Source organism: Triturus cristatus, chromosome 3_1 (genome assembly GCF_964204655.1).
Source record: "Triturus cristatus chromosome 3_1, aTriCri1.1, whole genome shotgun sequence".
NCBI lineage: Eukaryota > Metazoa > Chordata > Amphibia > Caudata > Salamandridae > Triturus > Triturus cristatus.
Window position 1 is genome coordinate 349,344,001 of NC_140583.1, and position 26,658 is coordinate 349,370,658.

Sequence of the window (26,658 nt, forward strand, 5' to 3'; positions counted from 1 at the left end):
CCCCACAACGGGACGTCAAGGCCTGCTGGCGGTGTATCTCCTGTGCGCAGCTCCGCATTGTGTTGCCTGATCCTGTGGCCGTCATTTTTGTTGATTCTTCATACATTTTCTCGGAGTGACCCATGAGTAATCTGTCACTCCTTACTTTACATACACCTGTTGCAATGTGCCTTTCTGACCTCCTTGCCTTTGTGTGCTACTTTTTGCCTAGTTTCTCACCCCTTCCGCCTGCTGTAGCCTCACCTGTGGCACTGCCCCACCGAGTGCCCTGATTCTGCAACCCACACGCCTCACAAATGCTCCTCCCTTCCCCCCTCCACCCATTCTTAATGCAGCCAGCAGCTTGTCTGTGCCAGTGTTGCGCCAACGCCGTGCCAAAGGCAGGACCGTCTGTGCCTGTAACGTGCACAGTGCACAACCCTCTGGTCCTTGCATGACCCACGTCACACAACAGGCTCATGCTGCAGCCATCCTCCAAGCAATGTCCACCAGACAAGCAATTGCCTGCTATCAGGCAACCCCTAAGCGCACACATGACACCTTTGCATGCTGAATGTGCAACTCCAACTGCCTACACAGCGCTGCCCCGCCTACCAGACTCTGTCAGAACAACCAGGTCATGTGCCTCCTACTCCACACCTGCTCTGTCCACCAGCACGCCATTGGACTCTGTTACCTCCTCAACACAACAGCCCCACACATCACCTTCATGACAGTAACCTGGATAAAAGCATCCTCAGCACACAACTTCTTCATTGCCATCTCTGACGGATACAAGATCACACGCAGGGACGGCACCAACAATCCTGGTTGATGACTTGCAATTTATTCACAAGTACACCCTCAGAGTCACAAATCCGGTTTCGCACCAACCCCCTGGCAACCCTCAGAGTAACACTCATCTACAGATATCCAGGCCTACATCCACAAATCCGCAAAGCCATCAACACGTACATCTGCACGCACGCCCTCACCTCCACAGGCTACATGTGGCTGGGGGCCAGTAACTTCTTGCTGGAGGAGAACCACACCACCATCCATCATTGGTCCATCAACATTTGCATCCATGTCTCCGACAAGCAACACACTGCCCCACACCCCACTACCGATCCCCCAAAGATGCTTGATGCAAGTCACCACAGACAGGCTGTGTGGGGCACTCGAACCAACACCCCCGCCACACCCTGCAACCTCACACACTGGATCAGCAACTGATCCAACAATCTTGCCACATTGACAGACTTTCCTGTGAAGCACAACAACAGTTAAGCCACCTGGGACAAGGCAGACCTACTGAACTCATACAGATCCAGCCGGACTCTTGTGCAAACCTTGCAACACAAAGAACCATCAGTTACCTTACAGCCCTGGAAAACGCCACACACAACCATCACCATATCATCAGCAAGGACAAGTGGAGATCCTTCAGATAGGGCCGAGGCACCAAAACACACGACATAAAGGAGCTCATCAGCATTGTGAGTGGACTGACAGCAGCTCTCCATCCAAAAGACACCCCACCCTTGCAAGGCAGATCAAATCCCTTGCAATTTTCTACCACTGCAAGCTCATGGACATACACGACAGCCTTGGCACACAGAGGCAGACAGCACTATTATCGGCGGGACAAACCCCCCTCAGGTTCTGGACTCCCGTCAGCAGCAAATACACCACCTGGCTCATGTGCACCATCCACTTTGGCTCTCCATCAGGCCCCTTCCCACACAACATCTCAACCACATCATTCTCCATCCTTGAAGCCCACGTCCAGCACGTCATGAATGTCTCCTTTGAGTTTGCCACATTCCATGGGAGCTGGAGGCATGCAGAGACCCAGGCCCTTCTTAAACAACGGACGGCAGTACCACAGGAACTCCTGGAACATCACCCTGCTACCCTACCCAGAAAATGTCATCAGGAAGACACTCGACGAGCAACTGACAAACTTCCTCCACGCAAACAGCTCCAGGCAACCGGCACCAGACCATCTTCCACAGTAATCACACCACTGCAACCGTCAGCATTGCCACCACCAACGACAACTTTGCCATGCTCAACAATGGTGAGGCCACCACCCTTGACCTCTCAACATCATTCTACACCGTGTGCTACCACACTGTCAGCTCACACATCTCAAACACTGGTATCCAGAGGAGGGCCCAGGATTAAATCAACAAGTAGCTCACCAGCAAGGCCCAGGGAGTCGGCCTCCACCCTTCCGCATGTGGTACACTGGGGTCATCTGGCCCATGCCCCAGGGCTCATCTCTCAGCGTGATGATCTTCAATGTCTCCATAACCCCCCTCTCCACCATCACATGCGCACACGTCCTCATCATCATCTCGTATGCCATTGCACCCAGCTGCTCCTCACCCTCACCAAAGACCCAGCCATTGCCAGATCCAACCTTCAAGAAGGCATGAGATCTGTTGACGAATGGCTGACCATCAGTCACCTGAGGCTGGACTTGGACAGGACTGAGGTCATCATCTGAGGATTGTCCCCTTACGGCTGAGTCAACTCCTTGTGTCCCTCCGGCCTGGGCACCGCACCAGCACCCAGTGGCCATGCACGCAAGCTGGTGTTCATCATGGACTCATCGCTCACAATTACCATGCAACTCAACACCATCTGTACGTCATGCTGCAACACCCTCCGCATGTTGCAAATGATCCACAGATAGATCCACTCCAAGGCAAGACAGACCGTCCCGCAGGTCGACGACACCAGCCGGGTCAACTACAGCAACACCCTCAATGGAGGGACAACAGCAAAACTGCAGGAAAACTTGCCCCATCCAGGGTGCATTCGCACACCTCATCTTCAACATCCCCCGCCCCAGCCACATCACTGTCCACCTGAGATAGCTACAATGGCTCACTGTCTGCTGCAGGATCACCTTCAGACTCCTCACCCACACTCAGGAGGCAGTCCACAACCCCAGACCCAAAACCAAACTTGGACATCTGTCATCCAACACCCCGTTGGCCCAACTCAGTGCAGCCAACCTTGCCCTGGCCACCATTCATCACATTGACAGAACGACTGCATGCAGGAGATAGTTCTCCCACCTCACCAAACAGACCTGGGACTCCCTCCTCGGGCACCTCCACATGACCCATGACCTCTACGCCTTCATGATACTCTTCCAAATTGGTCTGTCCGAGCAGTATTGAAAGCCCCCCCTCAGCAGCTTGAGGCCATCACGGGTGAGTATTGGGCTCCATGTATTTATTTGGTGATACATTGTGACCCATGTGTGTCCTCGACCGGACTCAGATCCCAGTGTATGGATGGCTGGAGTTAGTTCCACACTTTGACCTATCCCCACACTTATGTTGTGGACTCATGCGAAATGATTGTAACATCAAATTTAAATTTTTGTTTTTTATTATAGGTCTGGGGCGTGATTTGTGCAAGAAAAAGGTGCAATACAGGGACCATAGAATCCAAAGTTCCCAGGGGGAGGTGGGATCCTTGGCATTTGAAAGCAGCAGAGTCCAGACCACAGTGTTTGGCATCATTGGTCAGACTGTGACCAGCAAGTCCATGTGGCAGAGAATGTCAGTCAATGAGGTGATGCTGTTGCACATGAAGGCCATGTGCCAGGCCAGGTGACCTAGGAGATGTGGATGGGCTGCTGCCTCTCACGGTCCTTTCCGTGGACGACCCACCTTCCTCAGGGGACCCTCAGATGCAGGCCTTGACGATGCTTGGGACGCTCCGTCGGACAAATCCTCCTCCTCCTCCCTCCCTGTGGCTGGTGGTGGTCTTCGCCTGGTGGCACAGGGAGGGTTGCCCATGTTGTCTGCGATCCGGCAGAGTGAATGGCTTATGTCCCTTTGCACCGCCAGGAGCTCAGCCAGTCTTGCCTCCATCCGTCCTTGGTGTTCTTGTTGGCTGGCATGTTGCTCGGCCTGCTGGTTCTTCATCCTGAGCTTACAGTCAGAGCTCTTGAGGCGGAAAGCCGAGAGCCAGGAAACAACAGCTAGAAAGATTGGTTTTTTAAAATTGTTATTGTGTGAAACACTGTGTATTTTTAAAACGTTTTACCCTTGCTCACTTGAGGATTGCCTCGCCGCACAGCTGAGTCAGGCGCTGTAGCGGGCTGTAGGGTAACCGCCGGGAACTCCCGGGCTCCGCCCACCGAATAGGCCACGCCCCCCTTGTTTATAATTAGGCGCGCTCAGGGTCCAGCGTTGCTTACAGACAGAGCTCTTGAGGCGGAAAGCCGAGAGCCAGGAAACAACAGCTTGAAAGATTGGTTTTTTAAAATTGTTATTGTGTGAAATACTGTGTATTTTTAAAACGTTTTACCCTTGTTCACTTGAGGATTGCCTCGCCGCACAGCTGAGTCAGGCGCTGTAGCGGGCTGTAGGGTAACCGCTGGGAACTCCCGGGCTCCGCCCACCGAATAGGCCACGCCCCCTTGTTTATAATTAGGCGCGCTCAGCGTCCAGCGTTGCTTACAGACAGAGCTCTTGAGGCGGAAAGCCGAGAGCCAGGAAACAACAGCTTGAAAGATTGGTTTTTAAAATTGTTATTGTGTGAAATACTGTGTATTTTTAAAACGTTTTACCCTTGCTCACTTGAGGATTGCCTCGCCGCACAGCTGAGTCAGGCGCTGTAGCGGGCTGCAGGGTAACCGCCGGGAACTCCCGGGCTCCGCTCACCGAATAGGCCATGCCCCATCCCACTGGTACAAAAGAATGTGCAGCTTCCGGAAGCGCAGCGGACGTGCGCAGCGGGCGCGCCGGCGGTGCGCCGAAGGCGCGCCAAAGGCAAGCCCGTCTGCGCCCGTCCGCGACCAGACGGGACCAGGGGCCACAACCCCTGCCCCTAACGCCCCCCAGGCCAATACCTACAGCTCGGTGGCCATCCAGAATATGAGGTACACCACAGCTGCACTATGCCCACACTCCTATTTCCCAGCTGATCTCCCCGTTCGATGCCCCGGCTGTAAACACTCTTTCGATAATACTGTGTTGCCAGCCACGGCACAGGAACATCATATGTACGTGCTTAATTGCCGATCCTTACCCCGGCACAGCACCCAAATTGCCTTACTACTAGAGGAGTTCAACCCAGATGCCATCTTCCTGACGGAGACATGGCTCACGTCTCATTCAGAACCAGATATAGTCTCCGCCTTACCCCCCGGGTTCCAAATTCACAGACTAGACCGGATTAAGGGGAGAGGTGGAGGCCTGGCTATCATTTTAAAAGACAAGTACTGTTGTCGCATCACTACCGAAGCTATTCCTGAGTGCGAAAGCCTAGCATTCAGCATAGACTTTACTGCGAACATCTCCTTTACTGGTACTCTGATTTACCGGCCCCCAGAACCAGCTAAGCTGTTTCAAAAATCCCTACCAGATATCTTAGCCAACCGAATTTTAACCTCCGCCAACTACACGGTTCTAGGAGATCTTAACCTTCATTTTAACTCTCCCACAGATCTTATCGCCAGGGAATTAATCGACGATCTTGCAGCCCTTCAGTTGATCCAGCTGGTTACAGCCCCCACCCATGAAAAGGGTAATCTCCTAGACCCAATATTTAGCAACTGCACTGAGCTAATAGTGGGGCAACCTACTCGTCTTCCCTGGTCGGACCACTTCTTGGTCCCTTTGTCCTGGCTCACCGATAAGTCCTTCTTATCTACCCCTCAACCCGTAACCAAGCGCAACTGGAAAAAACTCCCTATAGAGCCATGGGTAACTAACCTAGAGCGCTCCTGCCCACCACCCTGCATAGACCCCAACCAAGCAAATAAAAATTACGAGAGTTGGGTCAGGGACTCACTAGACACTATCCTTCCTCTACGGAAATCCATTCCAAAGAGAACACACAAAACTGCACCTTGGTTCTCAGACACTTTGAGAGACCAAAAGCGCCTCTGCAGGAAAAAAGAGAGAGCCTGGCGACTTGATTTCCACCCTGACAAAAAATCCCAATATAAAGAGGCAATCAAAACCTATAGAAATGGGATCAGGACGGCACAGGCCTCCTACTTTGCTGATAAAATTATAGCAGCCAACTCAAAACCCAAGGAGATTTTCCACATAGTAAAAAATTGCATCAAAGCGAATACTGCCCCCCCCTTGACAAAAACAGAGTTAGCAGATTTTTTTCATAACAAAGTCTCTCAAATATACTCCTCTTTCCCGATAGTAGCCAATAACTCAGGAATATCCAATCATACTCCATTGAGCACTTCCCCCCCCTCAGACCAGTCTACTCTGGAACGCTTCCCTCTACTAGACCTGGACACCCTTCATAAACTGGCACGGCTAGTTAAATCTGGCTCCCCCCGCGACCCGGCTCCTCCGGAGACACTACTTCAGGCAAGCCAATCTATACTTCCCGTGGTACTAGACCTACTCAACTCTTCCATCGCCTCCTGTACTGTACCCACTGGATGGAAGAGAGCCATGGTTCGGGCATTGCTAAAAAAAAACACTCTCAACCCAGAAGATTACTCCAGCTACCGCCCAATCTCTTTACTTCCCTGGGTAAGTAAGGTGTTGGAGAAGTACATAAATACCCAACTAGTACAATTCCTGGAAAACAATCTGCTCCTGGACCCAACCCAGACAGGTTTTAGGCCCAAGCACGGCACTGAAACTGCCCTGCTTGCAATCACCGAAGAGTCGCGAAAGATATTAGATCAGGGAGGATCAGTGGCAGTGATCCTCCTTGATCTAAGCGCGGCCTTCGACACGGTCAGCTACGCCACCTTGCTGAACCGCCTATGCAACATCGGCGTCACAGGCGATGCTCTGAGATGGTTTGAATCTTTCCTTAACAACAGATCTTTCCAGATCTTTGACGGGGATACAGTATCAGCCAGTAAATATCTGAACTGTGGAGTACCGCAGGGCTCCTCACTGAGCCCTGCGCTGTTTAATGTATATATGAGGCCACTGGCTGGGATCGTCGAACCATACGGTATAAAAATTGTATCGTATGCCGACGATACCCAGCTAGTGGTCTCATTGGCTCAAGAGGGTACCAAACATATGTCAGCAGGTCTGATGAAATGCCTTGAGGATGTTAAGGAGTGGATGACACGCTCCTCCTTAAAGCTTAACGGAGACAAAACTGAGCTCATGCTCCTGGGCTCAGCATCCCCAGTGTCTCTCACCCCCCACTGGCCTCCCTGCTTGGGTACCCCCCCCCCAACTCCCAAGGACAGCGTAAAAAGTCTAGGAGTTTGGCTTGACAAAAACCTCTCCTTCTCTACTCAGGCCACCAAACTATCTGCCACATGTTTCGGCCTACTAAGAACACTAAGGAAAGTTCTCCCCCTCTTACCAATGGAAGCCAAACAAGTGGCAATACAGGGCCTGATTCTGTCCCGGCTAGACTCTAACAATGCCCTGTATGTTGGAGCTCCAGAGATGACCCTGCGAAAGTTACAGGTGGTGCAGAACTGTGCGGCCCGCACCCTGTTACAGATCCCACGGACTCAGTCAGCAAAACCCGTAATGAACAGCCTACACTGGCTTCCAGTGAGACAAAGAGTGGCATTCAAGGCACTATGTATTGCCCACCGGGCTTTCTGGAAGTCGGGCCCAGCTATCACCGACAAATTAGTCACGCAATACCACCCCAACAGAAACCTTAGATCTACGGAGGCCTTCCTGGCTGTGGTACCCAGAGTCAGGAGAGCTAGGTCCGGAGGCAGGATGTTCTCCTTAAACACCTCTAAGATGTGGAACTCACTCCCCCTACAGCTCCAGACTAATTCAAACCTACTCTCCTTCCACAAACAATTGAAAACCTACCTGTTTGCGAGGTCCACCGAACCTTAAACCCATCCGTCATACTCAGTTCTGTCTTATGCTTCAGCGCTTGGACGCCCTTGGGCAGCAACCGCGCTATATAAATGACAATACAATACAATACAATCTCTGTGATGGTCCCCTTTATCTCTGTGAGTGTCCCAACTACCTGGCTGATCTCCTTGGTGTCACGCCGGTATGCCTCCATGATGTTGTGTATGTGTGACATACTGGTCTCTTCAGCTGGCTGGTCAGGCTCTCGCCTCCGTCTGCCTCCACTTCCACCACCCCTGCCCACACGAGCCTGGCCTGCCGTTGTGGGCACATCGGGTCTACGGGACCCCTGAGGGATGGCAGTGGTGGTGTTGTCTGCCTCCTCCTGGTTGCCTGGCGAACCTTGTCCCTCCTGGTCAGACTGGCTCAGTTGTTCACTGCGGGCAGGGCTACTCGGTGTCTCCTGGGATGTGGCAGGAATGGGGGTGGTGGTTGGCACAGATGTTCCTGAACCAGGTGCTGCAGGGGCTTGGACACCAGAGGGTCCAGGTCGGTCGGGGTCATCCGCGGAGTGTTGAGAGGCATCGCTGCCAGTGGGATCAGGTTCCTCCCGAGCCTGGGACTGTGATTCTTCACCCCCATTGTTGGGAGGAGATTCCTCACGTTGCCCTGTGTCTGAGAGACAGACAATGTTAATGCTGTTTCATGCAACATCCATGTTTCATACACATTCTAGTTGGCACTGTTCCTCCAGGTAGTTGTATGTGCCTAACATTCTCCTCAATGTTCACTTGTGGATGGGTATGTTGCGGGGGACAGATTGATATGTTCTCCTGAGTCTTTGACATGTAGGTTTTTGGCTTGGATGCTTCTTCGTCTATGTATTGGTCTTGTTTTGTTACATGTCCATTGTGACAGTGGGTAAATCCATTGCTTGTCCCGGGGGTGTCTGCTTGTGTAAGGGGTGTGTGTGACAGGGCCTGCTGGTGGGTGTAGTGTGATTTGGCACTGGGGTTCCCAGGTGATGTAGCTGTCCCCCCATGGAGCATGCTGCCATGACAGTGAGTGTGAGTTCCTGTCCTAGATATCTGACCTTGTTGTCTTGGTGTTTGTGTTTGCACTGGTCACAGGAGGGCCTTGTGCTGCCTACATCAGGGCCCAGTGTCAGCTATCTTGTCAGTACTTTCACAGTCCCTGTGCATTGAGCATGATGCATGGGTATGTACCTGGGCCATATGGGATGAGGGCAATTGTGTCTGATTTGGAGTTCAAGAATGCGTTTTGTGACACCCACCCTCCCAGGATACCGGACATCCATTCTTGGGTTATAGCTTCGTGTAGCATGGGACATAGCATGGCCTTGCTTTCTCAATGGGGCATGCACATGTTAGTGGCATTAGCGTTGTTTTTGACTATGGTTCTGGCCAGTGAGTGTTTGGAGGTAGCTGCGTGCATTTTGTGTAGTTGGGGTGTGGATGCCATTACCCCCATGTTACATAAGTTGTTTGTGTACTCACCAGGCTCTGGAACTTCTCGAAGTCCATGTACTCCCACCGGCGGAAGCAGGGCCATCACCTTCTCCTCCCAGGGATGGAACTGTACTGGTCTGCGGGGCCCACCACCTCCAGTGATGTTGCTCTGGGCGTAGTCATCATTCATTTTTCGCTTGACTGCCCTCTGCAGATAGTACCACCTGGCTTGGCATTCAGTCCTGGTCCTTCTGATGGGTGCAACAGCATTCACCCTCTCGACGATCCTCTGCCACAGGCATGATTTTTCGGCTATGCTGGTCTGTCTGACCAATGTTCCAAACAGCTGTGGCTCGAATCTGATGACTTCATTGACAAGGATCTCCAGCTCCTCCCTTGTGAACTTTGGATTCTAGTCTGTGGGCATGGTGTGGGGTGAGGGTGTGGATGGTTGTGGGTGTGTGGGTCTGAATGTGAAGTTGTGGGTCTGAATGTGAAGAGGGGGTATGTGTGAAGGAGGTTGTGTGAAGGTGTATATGTTAAGGTGGATGGGTGCAGTTGTTGGTGTGTGCTCTCTAGCTGCAGTGAGTCTGTTACAAAGGCTCATGGTTTGTGTGTGTGGTCCCTTTTTATTGGTCCATTTGTGGGTGGGCCTCAGTTTGAATTTTTGGTGGGTGTGTTATAAGGGGTGGTTGTGAGTTTGGCCCGCTGTTTGCCTGTTTGGATGTGGCCAGGTCAGTCATTTCCATGTTTTGTGCACTGTAGACGTGTTTTGTGGTGTTGTGCGAGTCGAATAGACCCTCCTTGTGCTGTTTTACATTGCCTATGTACGGTGCGTACATACGCAATGTTGTTGTGAGGTGCGTACAAACGCGATGTTGGGTTACGTACCATACATATGCGATGATGTGGTTGTAAGGTGTGTACATACGCGATGTTGGCGTACACACCGTACATACGCGATGATGTTGTTGTAAGGTGTGTACATGCGCGATGTTGTTGTGAGGTGCGTACATACCCGATGTTGGGGTATGCACCGTACATACACGATAATGTTGTTGTAAGGTGTGTACATACGCGATGTTGATGTACGCACCATACATACGCGATGTTGGGGTACGCACCGTACATACGCGATGTTGTTGTAAGGTGCGTACATACGCTATGTTGGCGTACGCACCGTACATGCGCGATGTTGGGGTACGAACCGTACATATGCGATGTTGGGGTACGCACCATACATACGTGATGTTGGCAGACGCACCGTACATGCGCGATGTTGTTGTAAGGTCAGTACTTACGCAATGTTGGTGTAGCACCGTAGATGCGCGATGTTGTTGTAAAGTGCGTACTTACGCGATGTTGTTGTAAGGTGCATACATACGCGATGTTGGAGTACGCACCGTACATGCACGATGTTGTAAGGTGCGTACATGTGCATGGGTGGGGCCTGTACGACTCGTACCCCTGTACGACTCGCACCCTGGGAACTACTTTTCCGGGTATACGAGTCGTACAAAGTTTGCTTTGTAGCGGGTAAAGTCATTCCCCGTGTACGGGACGTTTCCGTACGAATCCTAAGTCGGAAAGCCGGTCCGGATCGTACTTGTACGGTCGGACTGTATTTTTAGGATTCGTACGGAAAAGTGTCCGGGTCCGTCTCGTACAAATTTTCCCCGATCCAATTCGTACGGATCGGGCCGATCCGTATGTATTTTTCCTGTACGAATCGTTCTTCATGGGTGGGACGGGACTTGTCCGATTCGTGCGGGAAAAATTACGGATACGAGTCGTACGGAAAAAAAAAATACAGGATCGGAATCGACCCCTTAATGTGCACAGTTTTTTCATCAGCTGTACATACCAAACAGGTAACCAGCTATAAACTCCTCACATCACACCTTCAGTCCCTGTAACAGGCCAAGTAATGACAGCATCATACTTACACTCATGAAAAGAAGTTGTTGATGAACACTTGACGCATGTCAACTCCTCACCACTATCATCATCATCAATTGCCATTTCAGGATCCTCACCTGGTGGCTCCTGCTATTCTCCATCCTCTGCTAGGAGAGGGATGTTACGCTGCAGTGTGAGGTTGTGGAGCATACAGCAGGTGACGGTGATGTGACACACCTTACCAGGTGAGTAGAGGAGGGCTCTACCAGTCCGGTCCAGACATCTGAATCTAGTCTTCAGAAGCCCAAAACCCGCTCCACTGGATGCTGTGATCTTCCATGGGCCTCATTGAAGCAGACATCCCCTGGCATTGTTGGATTCGTCAGTGATGTGAGACAGACAGAAGTGATAAAAATTTTCACATACTTTCTGATCATGCTACCTGACATCACACACACACAAGTTGAACAGATCATCCTCACCAACAAGCCAGGCCCTCTCCGGTAGTACTTGTGAAATGAGCTGGGTTATGGTGCTGTTCCTCAGTGCGAAGGAGTCATGGGCAGAAATGGGGAATCTGGTACAGACGTGTGAAATGCATAAATATGCTAAACAAACCACTTGTATGTTGATAGAATGGAAGTGCTTCCTGCTCATATATACTTGTTCATTGGTTTTTGGTGCCACCAAGGCAATATGTGTGCCATCTATCGATCCTGTCAGATGTGTGATGTGACCAAACCCATAGAAGTCTCTCTTAACATTGGCCAAATCTTCACACCTGTGAAACTGAATATAGCTGTCCATGTGTCTTACCATTGCTGCATGTACATCACGCAGTACACCACTGAACATAGGTTCCAACATTCCTCCAGAAATTGGAACAGTGTACTGAAAGGAACCTGGAGCAAAGAAATATAATGCTGCCAAAACTTTCATCATTGGTGTCAAAGCCATGGGATAGTATCTTCGAGGACGTAAACGAGGTTCAAATTGGTCGCATAAATCTTGTGTTGTCTGCTTATTAAGACAAAATGTCCAGATTACGTCTCTTTCTTACATAGTTAGGAGATCTGGGAATGGCTGAGATACTGGGAGCTGTCATCTCCTCCGTCTGGCAAGGAACCAATGTGTTGAGTAGAGACACATATGAATACAGGTCACAGTGTTCATACTAACATGAACCAAGATACGGTCAAAAGTATTGTTATCAAACATTAATGCATATGTGAGCAGTACATGGCAGTCTACTTCACTTATGTATCACTGCATTCTATCATATATTAATACTTCTTGTATGATGAACCTGGATGAGATGCATTACACATAGCTGAATGCTACATTTCCACTATTGTCCACTGATGTGGGTGAGCTCATTCCATGCAGAAGACAGCCAGAAGTGCCACATCCATATATGTATATGTAAACAAAGAACTAATAAAGGAAAAAGGATAATAAACTCGACCAGTGCGCAACAACTTGGTGGCTTCATAGAGAATTACTATTTAAAGACCTCTTTGAATATTGTTATTAAGTGGTGCATCTCTGATTTTGCGTTACATTTGGTGGCCCCTGGTAATAGAGGAGTGCTCTTGGACAGGGGGCACGTTCGGAGATTTGCACACAAGAACCTAATTTTTCTCATATAATTTCAATTGATGATTTTATTGGATTGGTGCATTATTGGTTGCTCTTTTGGTCCACTGTCCATTTTTGTGTGTTTTAATAAATATATATATATAATTACTGAAAAAACTATAGTTTCAGGGGCGTTATAGTTAGCTGGACATTTCACTCATACAAAACCATTGAAATTCCCCCATTATAGTTAGTTCAGCTAACTGTAACTCGCGTGCCCGCAATGCACTGCTGATGACGTCACATATTACATCACTCATGACATGGTCAATGACAGCACTCATGAAATCACTGATGACATCTCAAATGACAAGGCAGGGGGATTAAAACCACCTCTTAAAACATGCCACAGGGCGCGTTTGCATACTGGTGAAGGGAGGGGGGAGCTGAGCTGACGTGTGCAAACACGCCCTGTGGCCGTTTTATTTTGGAGGATACCGTCCCCTTGAATCCTGAATGTCCCTTGGGTACAACTAGCCCATAAGGTAACTTTAGTTAGCACCACAGAGCTGTGTTGCAGAAAAAATGGGCACGGCCTGCAGTAGCGCTTACTGGAAGCACCTGGTGGACTAGTTGGCCCACATGGGCCCTCATTATTGAATGGGAATTATTTCCCCAACTTAAAACGCGCCATAGGGCGTGTTTACACACGTCACCTCAGGCCCCGTCCGCTGCCTTCCCCACTGTGTAAACAAGCCCTATGGTCATTTTAAATTGGGAGATTAACTCTGCTTGAATTCTGAGGTTCACTCGAGGCAAATTAGCCCACTAGGTACGTCCAGTAAGCACCATTGCAGAGAGGTGTAAAAAGGGGCACAGCCTGCACCACCTCTCTTCAACGCAGTGCAGTGGTGCTTACTGGAAGCACCTGGTGGGCTAGTTGGCCCCCAGGGTCCCACAGGATTGAAGGGGAATTATTTTCCCAACCTAAAACGCACCCCAGGGCGTGTTTGCACACGTCACCTCAGGCCCCGTCCCCTCCCTTCACCATTGTGTAAATGCGCTCTGTGGCCGTTCTAAGTTGAGAGATTAAGTCCCCTTGAATCTTAAGGGTCCCTAGGGTCAAACTAGCCCACTTGGTACCTCCAGTAAGTGCCACAGAGCTGCATTCCAGAGAGGTGTAAAAAGGGGCGTGGCCTCAGAACACCTGTCTGCAGCTCCCTGGCGCCTACTGCAGATGCCTGTTGGGCTAGTTGGCCCTCAGGGACCCTCAGTATTCAAAGAGAATTAATTCCCCAACTTAAAACGCGCCACGAAGCGTGTTTGCACTGTGGTGAAGGAAGGAGGCGTGGCCTGAGATGACTTGTCTACAAACACGCCCTGTGGCACGTTTTAATTTAGCAAATTAATTCCTCCTCAATCCTGTGGGTCCCTGGGGGCCAACTAGCCCAGCAGGTACCTCCAGTATGCGCCAGGGGGCAGCGTTGCAGAGAGGTGTTCATAGGCCACGCCCCTTTTTACAACACTCTGCAACACAGCTCCGTGGCGCATACTGGAGGTACCTGGTGGGCTAGTTGGCCCCCGGGAATCCTCAGGATTGACAAGGAATTAATTCCCCAACTTAAACTGCTCCACAGGGTGTGTTTGCACACATGTGAACTCAGGCCCCGCCCCTCCCTTCACCACTGTGCAAACGCACCCCCTGGCGCGTTTTAAGTTGGGGAATTAACTCCCCTTGAATCCTGAGGGTCCTTGAGGTGCAACCAGCCCACCAGGTACCTCCACTAAGCACCACAGATCTGCGTTGCAGAGAGGTGTAAAAAGGGGCATGGCCTGAGAACACCTCTGTGCAACGCAGCCCCCTGGCGCCTACTGGAGGTTCCTGGTGGGTTAGTTGGCCCCCAGGGACCCCTAGTATTTAAGGGGAATATGTTCCCCATCTGCAAACGCACCAGGGGGCGCGTTTGCAGAGTGATGAAAGGAGGGGGCATGGCCTTCGGCGCGATACCGGTCTTTTTTTTTTTTAAGAAGGAGGGCTGTGTAGCCCCCCTTCTTATTCTATTTTTTTTGCCCTGGGGACCCCATCCCCCAGGGCCTGCCCCCTAATTTTTTTTTAAACATTTTCAAAATGTGGAAGGGGGCCACGTGGCTCCCTTCCCGAGGCCTTAATCAGCCCCGGGGCATGGCCTTTTTGTTTTTTCTTTTTTAAACTGTTTGGGAGGGGGGACGCATGGCCCCCCTCCCAGGCCACTTATGGCCCCAGGGACCCCATCCCCCGAGCCGGCATTTCACATTTTGTTTTTTTTTACTTTTGGGGAGGAGGGCCACTTTTAGCCCCAGGGACCCCATCCGCCGGGGCTGGCCCTCTCCGTTGGGGGCTGTGTGGGGTCCCCAATCCCCCCACGGTCCCAGCTGGCTCCCCGCCTCCTGCGGGAGCAGCATTGCTTTTCCACATGGGGAGCAGCTAACATGCTGCTCCCCATGTGGAAAAGCAATCTGCTTTGCTTCATTGCTTCCCTGCTCTCGCTTCAATGAAGCAAAGCAGTTTGCAATGATAGGGTGGGAGCCGCGAGGCTCCCTCCCTGTCATTGCAAACTACAGTGTCTTAGGGTAGGCACCCCGGGACACTGCAGGAGCCAGCCCTGGGGGGTGGTAGTCCCCAGGGCCATCAATGGCTCCAGTAGGGGGACCACGTAGCCCCCCTCCTCACATTTTCAAAGCCCCGGGGGGTGGTGGTCCCCGGAGCTGGGGGGGCTTGAACCCCCACACAGGGTATTTTTTTTTTAAAAGCCCCGGGGGTAGCGGTCCCCGGGGCTACGGGGGGCAGTGTGCCCCCGCAATCTAAATTAGATCGAGCCCCGGGGGTGGTGGTCATGAGCCCCCCTGCCATTATTTTCTGAAAGCCCCAGGGGGTAGCGGTCCCCAGGGCTGGGGGGGCCTGAGAGCCCCAACCCACTTATATTGAAGCCCTGGGGGGTGGCGGTCCCTGGGTCTTGGGGGCCTGAAAGCCCCCCCACCTAATTCCAAGAAGCCCGGGGGTGGCGGTCCCCGGGGCTGGGGACCCCTCTGGGCCCCCCTTTACATAATAAGTATTGCCACCGGGGTTTATTTTTAAAAATATATGGGCCGACATTCGCGCTCGGTGTTCACCGTTTTTTAAACAAAAAAATATTTTTTGGGCCCTTGGGGTCCTTGTGGGACCCCCTGAGCAGGCCTAGGGGGTCAGGGTGTTTCTACCCTTCCCCCTTTTTGTGTACTGCTCGTTTGATTTTCTGCTTACTTGTGCCTCGGTTCTACCGAGGCACAAGATGGCTTCCAACACTTCCTGGTTTGAAGTGTTGACAGCCAATTAGCATACAGCTCGTGCTCGGCAGGGTGCGCGGATCCAGCGCGGCCATAGATATATGTGATTTTGATTTTGATTTTCTCAGGAACTACTGAACGGATTTACACCATTTAAGCAAAAGGCACAACTCTGAACCAAGGTCTACCTTTCTGCCAAATTTGGTGTCATTCCGTTCAGCATTTCAGGCTGTAGCTGCGACTAAAGGTCCCCATGGAAAATTGCATGGGGAAAACACGTTTTGGGACCACCTTTTTTCTCGGCCCCCGCTTAATGAATCACCCCGAGGCTTTCAGTATAGGAGCGGACCGGAGCGGGCCACGAGTTTTGACAATTTCGCAAAAATTCCTCTACCGGCGCCAAAGTTATTCCAAATAGAATGTTGCGGATTTCCTATGGATAATAGGTCCTGACTATAACTACCTACTGGCGACCGTCAGTAGGTAATATATATATATGTATATATATATATATATATATATATATATATATACATATATATATATTCAATGAAAAAACCATAGGTTTCAGGGACGTTATAGTTACAATACAAATTAGCATTTCTAAAACCTTTGAAATTCACAGAAAAATCCATAGGTTTCAGGGACGTTATAGTTAGTTGCACATTTCACTCGTACAAACCCATCGAAATTCGGACGTTATAGTTAGTAGAGCTAACTTTAACTCGAGCCCCCGCAATGCACTGCTGATGACGTCACATATTACATCACTGATGAAGTGGTTTATAATTCATATATGTACATTCAATTTAAAATATGGACTAAAATTATAGTAACTCAGTAATGCCCTCGCTCCCCTCCCCCTTTTTTAGATAAGCAGATTTGATTTTGTAAGGATTTCGGAAAAGCATATGTTTAATAATCTCTGTCAATTGGCTGGACTTTGTGATTGACACCGGATGTAAGTATGGCACTGTAACAGACTTATCAGTATTCTCAGTACTATTTAGTACTATTGAGCCCAAGGACGTGCGTATGTTAGCAGTAATGCTACACGCTGCCATTTTTATGAACAACCAAACCATAAAGGCTCACTTGTATTTGATATGGCCACTTAGGCAAACATTCTGACACCCGTTAATGTAGAACAATAATCACCCACAAAGTCTATGCCGGTTTGAGAGACAAATGATTTACAACATGTAAAAAAAACTACCTAGTCCACAATGCCTCATTATGGGCACTTGTGGCTACATGGTATAAATATGGTGAAATAAAAAACTGACTTGTATGACTACTGTGATCAAGAGCTGCGTTCAGCTCGAAACGCGTAGGAGGAGAGAAGTTCAAAGTCAATAAATAAGAGTTGACTATTCCAGAAAGTATTCTTCATTTTTGCTTTGATATATATCTATATATATATATTATCTACTGGCGGTCGCCAGTAGATAGTTATAGTTAGGACCGTGTTTCCATAGGAAATCCGCAACATTCTATTTGGAATAACTTTGGCGCCGGTTGACGAATCCTCGCAAAAGTTTCAAAATAGGTGGGGCGCTCCGCTCCACTCCTACCCTGAAAGTCTTGGGGTGATTCGTCAATCGGGGGCCGAGAAAAAAGGGGGGTGCCAAAACACGTTTTCCCCATGCATTTCTCCATAGGGACCTTTAGTCCAAGGTACAGCCCGAACGGCTGAACAGAATTACTTGAAATTTGGCAGAGAGGTAGTCCTCAGGTCAGGGAAGTGCCTTTTGCAGATCTGGTGTCAATCTGTTCAGTAGCTCCTGAGAAAATCAAAAGTAAAATCATATATATATGTCGGCGGAGCCTAACCACACATCTCATCCTGAGATCTGATTGGCTGTCAGCACTTCATCCAAGAAGTGTTGGCAGCCACCTTGGGACCAATATACATCATAGCACCTCATTAAAATGCATTGCAGTTAATAGAAGCTTTTAAGACTTTAGTTACATTATAAATCATTTGTTGATGGTACCATACTCATTTTAGGAATTGTGGTATGTTCTAAGGTGATTTCACCATGTGAAAAAGCCTTCTGCTGGGATATCATGATTGAGAGAAAAATATTTTCTCATGCTTTTCCCACAGAGGTTTGGAAGGTGATCTATAAGCTAAACTGAGAGCATATTTTCTGTAAATTCACATTATCTTTCTCAGTCATGTGAGAGTGAAGTCTGACATTCTCAGTAAAACATGTACATCCAACAAGGGCAGAGACTGTCAGTTGATTCCTTTGTGTTCTACTGCAGCTTCCCAGAGTGTTCCAAAGAACAACTAGAGTGCTAACAGTCCTACTTATGATAAACGTATGGCACACCTGAAGCCATCTTGCTTGGATTAAAGTGGTAACTCTTAAAACATTTAATTTAAAAAGGAACAAAATGAGGGGGTTCATTTTTCCATAAAAAGTATGATTAGTGCTGCAGAAAGAAAAATTAGGGCACATTTTGAGTGACTTCTCAAATCCTCTTCTATTTCATTAAACAATTCTGACATGCAGACTGAAACATGCACTTTCAATACCAGCAGCAGTTTTCCCTGGTGAGTAGTAGCTTTACTACAGTGATCTAATGAGCAAAAAGAGTGCTAACATTCTGAATTTGTGGCAAATGTGTGACACATCTGAATGCCTTCTTGATGGAATCAAAGTAAAAAACTGAAAGTATTTCCTACTGAGGAGACTGCAGTACATGAGGAAATTAGGAAACTTCATAACAAATAAGTCTCCCAAGATGGCCACCAGAGACAAAAGAGCCCAAATGTAGCCCAAATATCACCCAGATGTAGCCCAAGTATAGCCCAATGACAGAATGTCCCAGAGTGTTCTTAAAAACAACTAGAGCGCTTACTGTCTTCATTATGACAAAAGTATGGCACACCTGCAGCCATCTTGATTGGAATAAACTGGTAACACTTAAAACATTTAATTTAAAAAGGAACACAATGAGGGGGTTCATTTTGCCATAGAAATTATGATTAATGCTGAAGAAAGAAAATGAGGGCACATTTTGAGTGACTTCTCAAATCCTCTTCTATTTCATTAAAAAATTCTGACATGCAGACTGAAACATGCACTTTTAATACCAGGAGCAGACTTCCATGGTGAACAGTAGTTTTACTACAGTGATCTAATGAGCAACTAGAGTGCTAACATTCAGAATTTATGGCAAATGTGTGACATATCTTAATACCTTCATGATGGAATCAAAGTAAAAAACTGAAAGCATTTCCTACTGAGGAGACTGCAGTACATGAGGAAATTAGGAAACTTCATAACAAATAAATCTCCCAAAATGGCCACCGGAGACAAAAGAGCCCAAATGTAGCCCAAAATCACCCAGATGTAGCCCAAATATAGCCCAATGACAGAAGTGTGCAAAACACGTATTATTTTGTGTTTTTGCAGTGTTATATAGTGCAGACTTGTCAGGTATTGGAGTGCTTTACATGAGCATTGGTTACATCACACAAGAACAAATTCATTTTGGTTGTAGACATGGGGAGACTAAGTGATTTGACCAGAATCACAGAATGTCGAGCTGAAGCAGAAACTCCAACCTGGTCCCCAGTTGCAAAGTCTGCAGTTCTGGAAGTAACACCACATCCTCTCCCCTAAGTGCAACATTTAATCAAGTGGTCAACTGGATAAAAAAACATAAAGATAACAAATAATTTAAAAGTGCTTTGTCGCTATTTGAAAACTCAGAAAATATGTCCTTATTTTAGTCTTTTAGAGCACTAACCATAATTTTGATGCCAATAAGACCCTCTCATATATGTAATTTCTAAAGGAAATGCTCTAGGTATTACAGTTTTGATTACATCAAGATGACGTCAGGCGTTCCACACTTTTGTAATAAATATAGAATGTTAGCAATCTAGTTGTTCATTAGGATACTGTTGAGAGGCAGAGGCCAGGGGCACGGACTCTGAAAATTGAAGGCAGGTAGGAGGGTGCAAAGGCAACAATTTAACCACACTGAGCAGGCAGGAAGGGCCGTGGCAGCACAACAGACTATGGAGGGCAGTGGAAAGGGGGGCAGGGGCAACAAACCAACAATACAGGACTTGCAAGAGAGGCTGTGGCAATGTAATAGACCATTGTGGGCAGAAGGAAGAGGCAATGGTAGTACAACCATACATGCCAACAGACCCGATTCAGCCAGGAAACGTCCATTGTTTTTAAGCTCAAATGGGCTTTATTTGATCTGTCCCCTGTCTACAATCTCCTCTTTTTCAATGTAACTCAAAGGGGAAAATCAATACCCCAGCTTTTTTTCAAAAGTTCCCTCTTACCAAGTTCAAAATGTTCGCAAGTATGGTACATTGGATCATGGAAGGAAATGGGGTAGGGACATGGACTTGAATAACAGAGGACAGGAGGGACATGGAGAGGTGCACCAAACTGACCCTGCAGGGCAGGCATCAGGGTTTGCAGCAGCACAATACACCACACAGGGCATGCGGGACGGGAGTGCAGCACAACAATCCATAGAAAGCAAGAGGCAGGGGACAGGACCATGCACATGGACAACAGAGAACAGAGGGGCAAGAGGCAATGGTAGCTAGCTGACCATAATGGACAGAGAGGAGAGAAAGCTGCAGCATAACAGACCATAAAGGGCAGGAGGGACGGATCAGGGGCATTACAATGGAACAGACAAGCCAGGAGGGAGGGAGTAGGGGTCTGCATATGTAAACAGAGGGCTGGGGGCAAGGGGGCAGGGCAGGAGCAGCAAGATAGCCATGGAGGTCAGGCAGGATGGGCACTAGAAGTAAAACACACCATGAAGAGCAACAGTGAGACTGTGATGGCATACACACAGACCATGGAGGGAAGGTGGGAGGGGGTCAGGGGCAGCTAACTGACCACACAGGGAAGGTGGGAGGGGCCATGGCAGCACAGAAGAACATGCATGGCAAGAAGGAGGGTTCAGGGGCATGCACAAAGGACGATGGAGGATAGAAGGGAGGGTCAGGACCTGTGCACAGACAAGAAAGTTCAGGGGAAGGGTCCTCACAACAGACCGCACGGGGCAGACAGGAGGAGCAGTTGCAGCACAACAGACCAGGGAGGGCAGAAGGGTGTGGCAGTACAATGGACCATGTGGACAGGAGGAAGAGGATAGGGGCATGGCATGTGGACAGGCAGGGTGGAGGTGGCAGGGACAGGTTACAGTCATCTGACAATGCTAGGCAGGTGGGAGGGGAGTGGCAGCTCAACAGAACACTCAGAGTAGATAGGAGTGACAGGTCCATGGAACATGGTGGGCAAAAAGGATGGAGCAGGGGCATGCACAAAGACATCGGAGGGCAGGGGGAAGGAGAATAGGGGCAGCAAGCTAAGCACAGAGTTTAAGCAGGAGGTCAATGATGGGACATAGAATTGGGCAATGGAGGGCAGGAGGAGTGGACTGGTACATCATACTAAATTGAGGGCAGTGGCAGCACATCAGACCATGCATGGCAGGAGAGAGAAGGCTAGTCCATGGATTCACACAACAGAGGATAGGGAGGAGGGGGATGGGGCAGCAAGCTAACTGTTCAGAGAAGGCGGGTATTAGGAACTTTATTGTTTTTAAAATGTGTGTCTGTGCGAACTACTTAAAATATGAACAAGTATGCAGCATAATATCACTTTTATTCAGGAAGAAGATGACGTTTGTGACTGTGACTCCGGGCTCACTTGGCAGAAACACCCCCTGACCCTCCACCCCTATCGCAAAATGTAATGCCCGTGAAAAGGGTAGGTGAACACAGTGTTATATAGAACATAGTCCTGAGAGCACGATTGAAAATGAAAACTAGATATAGTGTATGGTATAAACTATGCACCAAAAAGTGTGATATAAGATGAATCGGGCGTGAAATATAATATGCAATACATTGTGCGCAATGACAGATTCATTGGAGAGCTCGAGATAGCACAGGCACTAGCGCGTGCTATGCGATATGCGCCTTGGAGTGTAATATGCACAGGGCAGTGTTGTGTAACCTAACTAGTCTCTAAAGTTGTAATATAAAATATGTGCTGGGGAGTGTAACGTTGCATATGCACTGTGACAAAGATATGGATCCCAGATTGTAATATGTATGGCACAGCACTGTGCGTTATAACATAGGCATCGAGGAAGGCACGTTAGATGGGGCAATATAACCCGTGCGAAGACAAGTGTGGCATGACATATTCACGGGGTGGTGTTACAGTGCACCTGGGCTAGAGAGTGTCATAGCATATGCACTAGCTAGTGGAATACAACACAGAGGTGTGTCGCACTCAGCAGGCAATGGTGGGTGTAACACAGCATTGGGCTCTGCCAGGAGCGCGCTTTGACTCTCAAGTGATGTTCGTCCCCTTTCCAGAGAGTAAAATAAAAAGTATTACACATCCGGCAGTGGATGTGTGTTTTATTAATCGTGAGGGGGTTTCTTGCATAGTTTTGGTCGAATTTTTGTCGAATCCCCTTTGAATGGCTTGGTGTGCATGTGTATTAAATGTGCCCGTCAATAGCTACCCATGTTTGTATAAATAAACGACAAGGGTGTCTGCCGGGATTAGGCACGGTAGGGCATCAGACATGTCAGAGCTTAATGAATATCACGCAAATCCTCATGGTGATAGGTACATACGGTTTGTCCAGCATGTCCTAGGTGTGTCTATAAATATATATATTTTTAAAATAATAAATAACAGTGGCCGGCCCTGGGGATTGGGGTCAAAAAAATATAATTAGGAGACAGGCCCTGGGGGATGGGGTCATCAGGGCCAATAAATTAGAATAGGAAGGGGAACCACACAGCCCCCCTTCTTAAAAATTAAAATAAATTAAAAGACTGGCATCGTGCCGAGGCGACGCCCCCTCCTTGCAGCACTCTGCAAACGCGCCCCCTGGCGAGTTGTAAGTTGGGGAATTAATTCCTCTTCAATACTGAGGGTCCCTGAGGGCCAACTAGCCCAACAGGCATCTCCAGTATGCGCCAGGGAGCTGCGCTGCAGACAGGTGTTCTGAGGCCAAGCCCCTTTTTACACCTCTCTGCAACGCAGCACTGTGGCGCTTACTGGAGGTACCTAGTGGTCTAGTTTGACCCTAGGGACCCTTAGGATTCAAGGGGACTTAATCGCTCAACTTAGAACAGCCACAGGGCGCGTTTACACAGTGGTGAAGGGAGGGGACGGACCCTGAGGTGACGTGTGCAAACACGCACTCTGGCACATTTTAAATTGGGGATATAATTTCCCTTCAATACTGAGGGCCCCTGGGGGCTAACTAGCCCACCAAGTGCTTCCAGTAAGCGCCACTGAGCTGCATTGCAGAGAGGTGGTTCAGGCCGTGCCACTTTTTACACCTCTCTGCAACGCAGCTCTGTGGCACTTACTGGAGGTACCTAGTGGGCTAGTTGGACCCTAGGGACCCTCAGGATTCTAATGAACTTAATCTCCCAACTAAAAACGGACACAGGGCGTGTTTACACAGTGGTGAAGGGAGGGGACGGGGCCTGAGTTAACGTGTGCAAAAACGCCCTGTGGCCTGTTTTAAGAGGTAGTTTTAATCCCCCTGCCCTATTATATACTAGGGGCTTACAGAGGAGGTCATGCTAATCACAGGGGGACCCCAACGCGTAATGTTCCCTAGTGTATGTAGGTGTTTTCACTGTATTCTAAGTGTCTTTTAACATAGCACTGGCTCTTGGACTGGTTAGTCAGACTCAGTTACCACCAGTATCCGTCTGAAAAAGTTGAGGGTACAGGATGATTTTGCAACAAGGCTTCTTTCTGCTCTTCTTTTTGTTCTTTCTGCACGTTATCCTTCTTCCTGCACTTTTCTTCGTCTTTGAGGACTTCTGTTGCTTCTTTCTGCACTTCTTTTTTTTCTTTCTGTGCATTTTTTCTTCTTTCTTCACATGTCCTATCTCTGTAGGCATAGTTAGAAATTAGCATTTAAAAAACCTTTGAAATTCACAGAAAAAACCATAGGTTTCAGGCACGTTATAGTTAGGAATTAGCATTTAAAAAACCTCAGAAATTCACTGAAAAAACCATAGGTTTCAGGGCTGTTATAGTTGGCTGGACTTTTCACTTCTACAAAACCATTGAAATTCCCCTGTTATAGTTAGTTCAGCTAACTATAACTCGCGCGCCCGCAATGCACTGCTGATGACGTCACATATTACATCACTCATGACATGGTCAGTGACATCACTCATGACATCACTGATTACATCTCAAATGACATCACTGATGACATCACTGATGACATCATCCTTGAGATAGAGTGGCAGACCTCCTCTCACCCTAATATAACCTTTGATACACACATTCAAAAATAGAGACTACAATTTTCAAAACAATGGACATACCAATACCAGTTACAACAACCTCTTCAGTAATTCTAAGATCCACATACACATCCACTCATTCACCAACAGTCTCATACAGTCACTCATACATGTACTCACTCATCATATGTACTCATACACCTATACATCCTGTTACACAATGCCACTCATCCATAGAGTTACTCACACACAGTCACTCATGCTAATAAAGAATCAAACATACATTTACTTGCATATACAGTTATACACACACCACCACACTTACTTCTACGGAAACTTACACATACTTAGTCTTTTAAACAATCACTTATAGAAACACATACTTATTCATACAGGAACTCTTTCAATCTCTCACTCTCACATATACTCACTTATATACACCAATAGTCACATATACTAGTTTAAAACATATGTAGTTACTCATAAAGACACTATTGAGACAGTCATTCACTCACTAACACACCCATACACACATTCATCCACCCATACAGTCCTGCACACATGCTGTCTTCAACACATACAAACAGTGAGTCACTCATTCATGCAACTATGCACTACGTAATACCCCCCCACCGAACCATGCAGACACTCAGACTGATACTCAAAAAAACAACTAATAACCTATATAGACACCCATGTAGCTACTCACCAACCCATGCAGCCACTTATACACAAAGTGAGAGACTGATACAGATATTTACATATTTAAACATTACTCACTAAGCCATGTATTCACTATGATACACTTAATCAGTCAGTTACACAATCAATTTTTCAAAAACAAATCATCCATTTAGACACTTATATACCCATTTATTCTTCCATCGACCTTGATATATACATATATAAAACATATTTAATTTTCAGAAAAACACACATTCACTGGATGATGTCATCAGTGATGTCATCAGTGATGTCATTTGAGATGTCATCAGTGATGTGATGAGTGATGTCACTGACCATGTCATGAGTGATGTAATATGTGACATCATCAGCAGTGCATTGCGGGCGCGCGAGTTATAGTTAGCTGAACTAACTATAACGGGGGAATTTCAATGGTTTTGTACAAGTGAAAAGTCCAGCTAACTATAACACCCCTGAAACCTATGGTTTTTTCAGTGTATATATATATATATATATATATATATATATATATATATATATATATACATATATATATACAGAACACTTCTTCTCGCAGCGACTTCTCCTCTGTGCACAAATGGAGTACGGACCACAATTTTGTGCAGCTCAGATTTTATTCAGCTCTTGTAAAACACAACTCCATCAGCATATATATATATATATGAAATCCTAGTCCACCATGGATCCGGTGACACAAGCAAGGCACGTATATATTTATATTACAGTATATTTTAATAGTCCTTGCCCCTTCGTATTTATATGATGAAATTATATGGAATTAAGTTGACCCAAGTATCGATGAAATATATATTAGTATTTTTTCCATTTTCACTATTCTCGTGATGTTGTGCATCGGGAAGGAGTTTAAAAGCGATGATGGACTGTGGTTTCATCATGTGATCAAGCCCACTGGATGGGCGAAACGCCTCAACTGCTGTGCTAATAAAGAGAAAAGAATGTGCACTTACCTGGTGTCTGTGTCCCGCTTTTTGACTTGCAGCAGTTGTGGCAATTTTGGTGGAACACATAATTACTTCGGGAACAGGCTGTGCCCGAAATCACGGACCCCCTTCGTGGGTTTTCCAGATTCCAGCCTATCTCGTTGTGTTTCATTCCGGAAGGAATTCGCACTGGTGACCCCCTGCATCCGGAAGTACAACGGCGAGCAGACCCAGTTGGAGGAACTTGGAGACGTTCATCGGAGGATCAACAATTCTTGGTAGTAACCAGCTGGTAAGTCGTTGCCATCGCAAAACATGGTCTTTGCAGGTGGGGAGGTGTGCAAACAGTCCATTATCTGACCAGCCAGGGGGCCGAAAGCAAGGTCAGTTACCGGGGTTCCGGATAACTGACAACGGATTTCCCTTTCCCAACTCAGGGCAATTACGGACTGATGATTTATCAAATAGCTATATCTATCTCCTAGCATGGCTGATTGGATAATCAGAGAGCGGGAAGCGGCAGCCGCACAACTATTTACCAATTTTCTGGTAGTCCAATATAACGGCCAAAACAGAACGGCCACCATTAACCAACCGGAAGGAGAAGTTCAGACATTACTTGAAAAATTGGAAAAACAAATGAAGTCGGAAATGACCAAGTGGTGGGAGCAGAAATCACTTGA

At 47.9% G+C, this 26,658-nt stretch overlaps 1 protein-coding gene across 1 annotated transcript in view; it reads left to right on the plus strand.

The window, feature by feature from the left end:
* The window catches only part of LOC146860243 (uncharacterized), a 133,727-nt gene extending 107,470 nt beyond the window's left edge, over positions 1-26,257 (plus strand). The window contains exons 4-5 of the mRNA XM_085646141.1: positions 4,933-5,717; positions 26,156-26,257. Of these exons, the coding sequence (XP_085502267.1) occupies positions 4,933-5,717; positions 26,156-26,257 (887 nt within the window). The remainder of the gene's footprint in view (positions 1-4,932; positions 5,718-26,155) is intronic.
* The last annotated feature ends 401 nt before the right edge of the window (positions 26,258-26,658 follow it).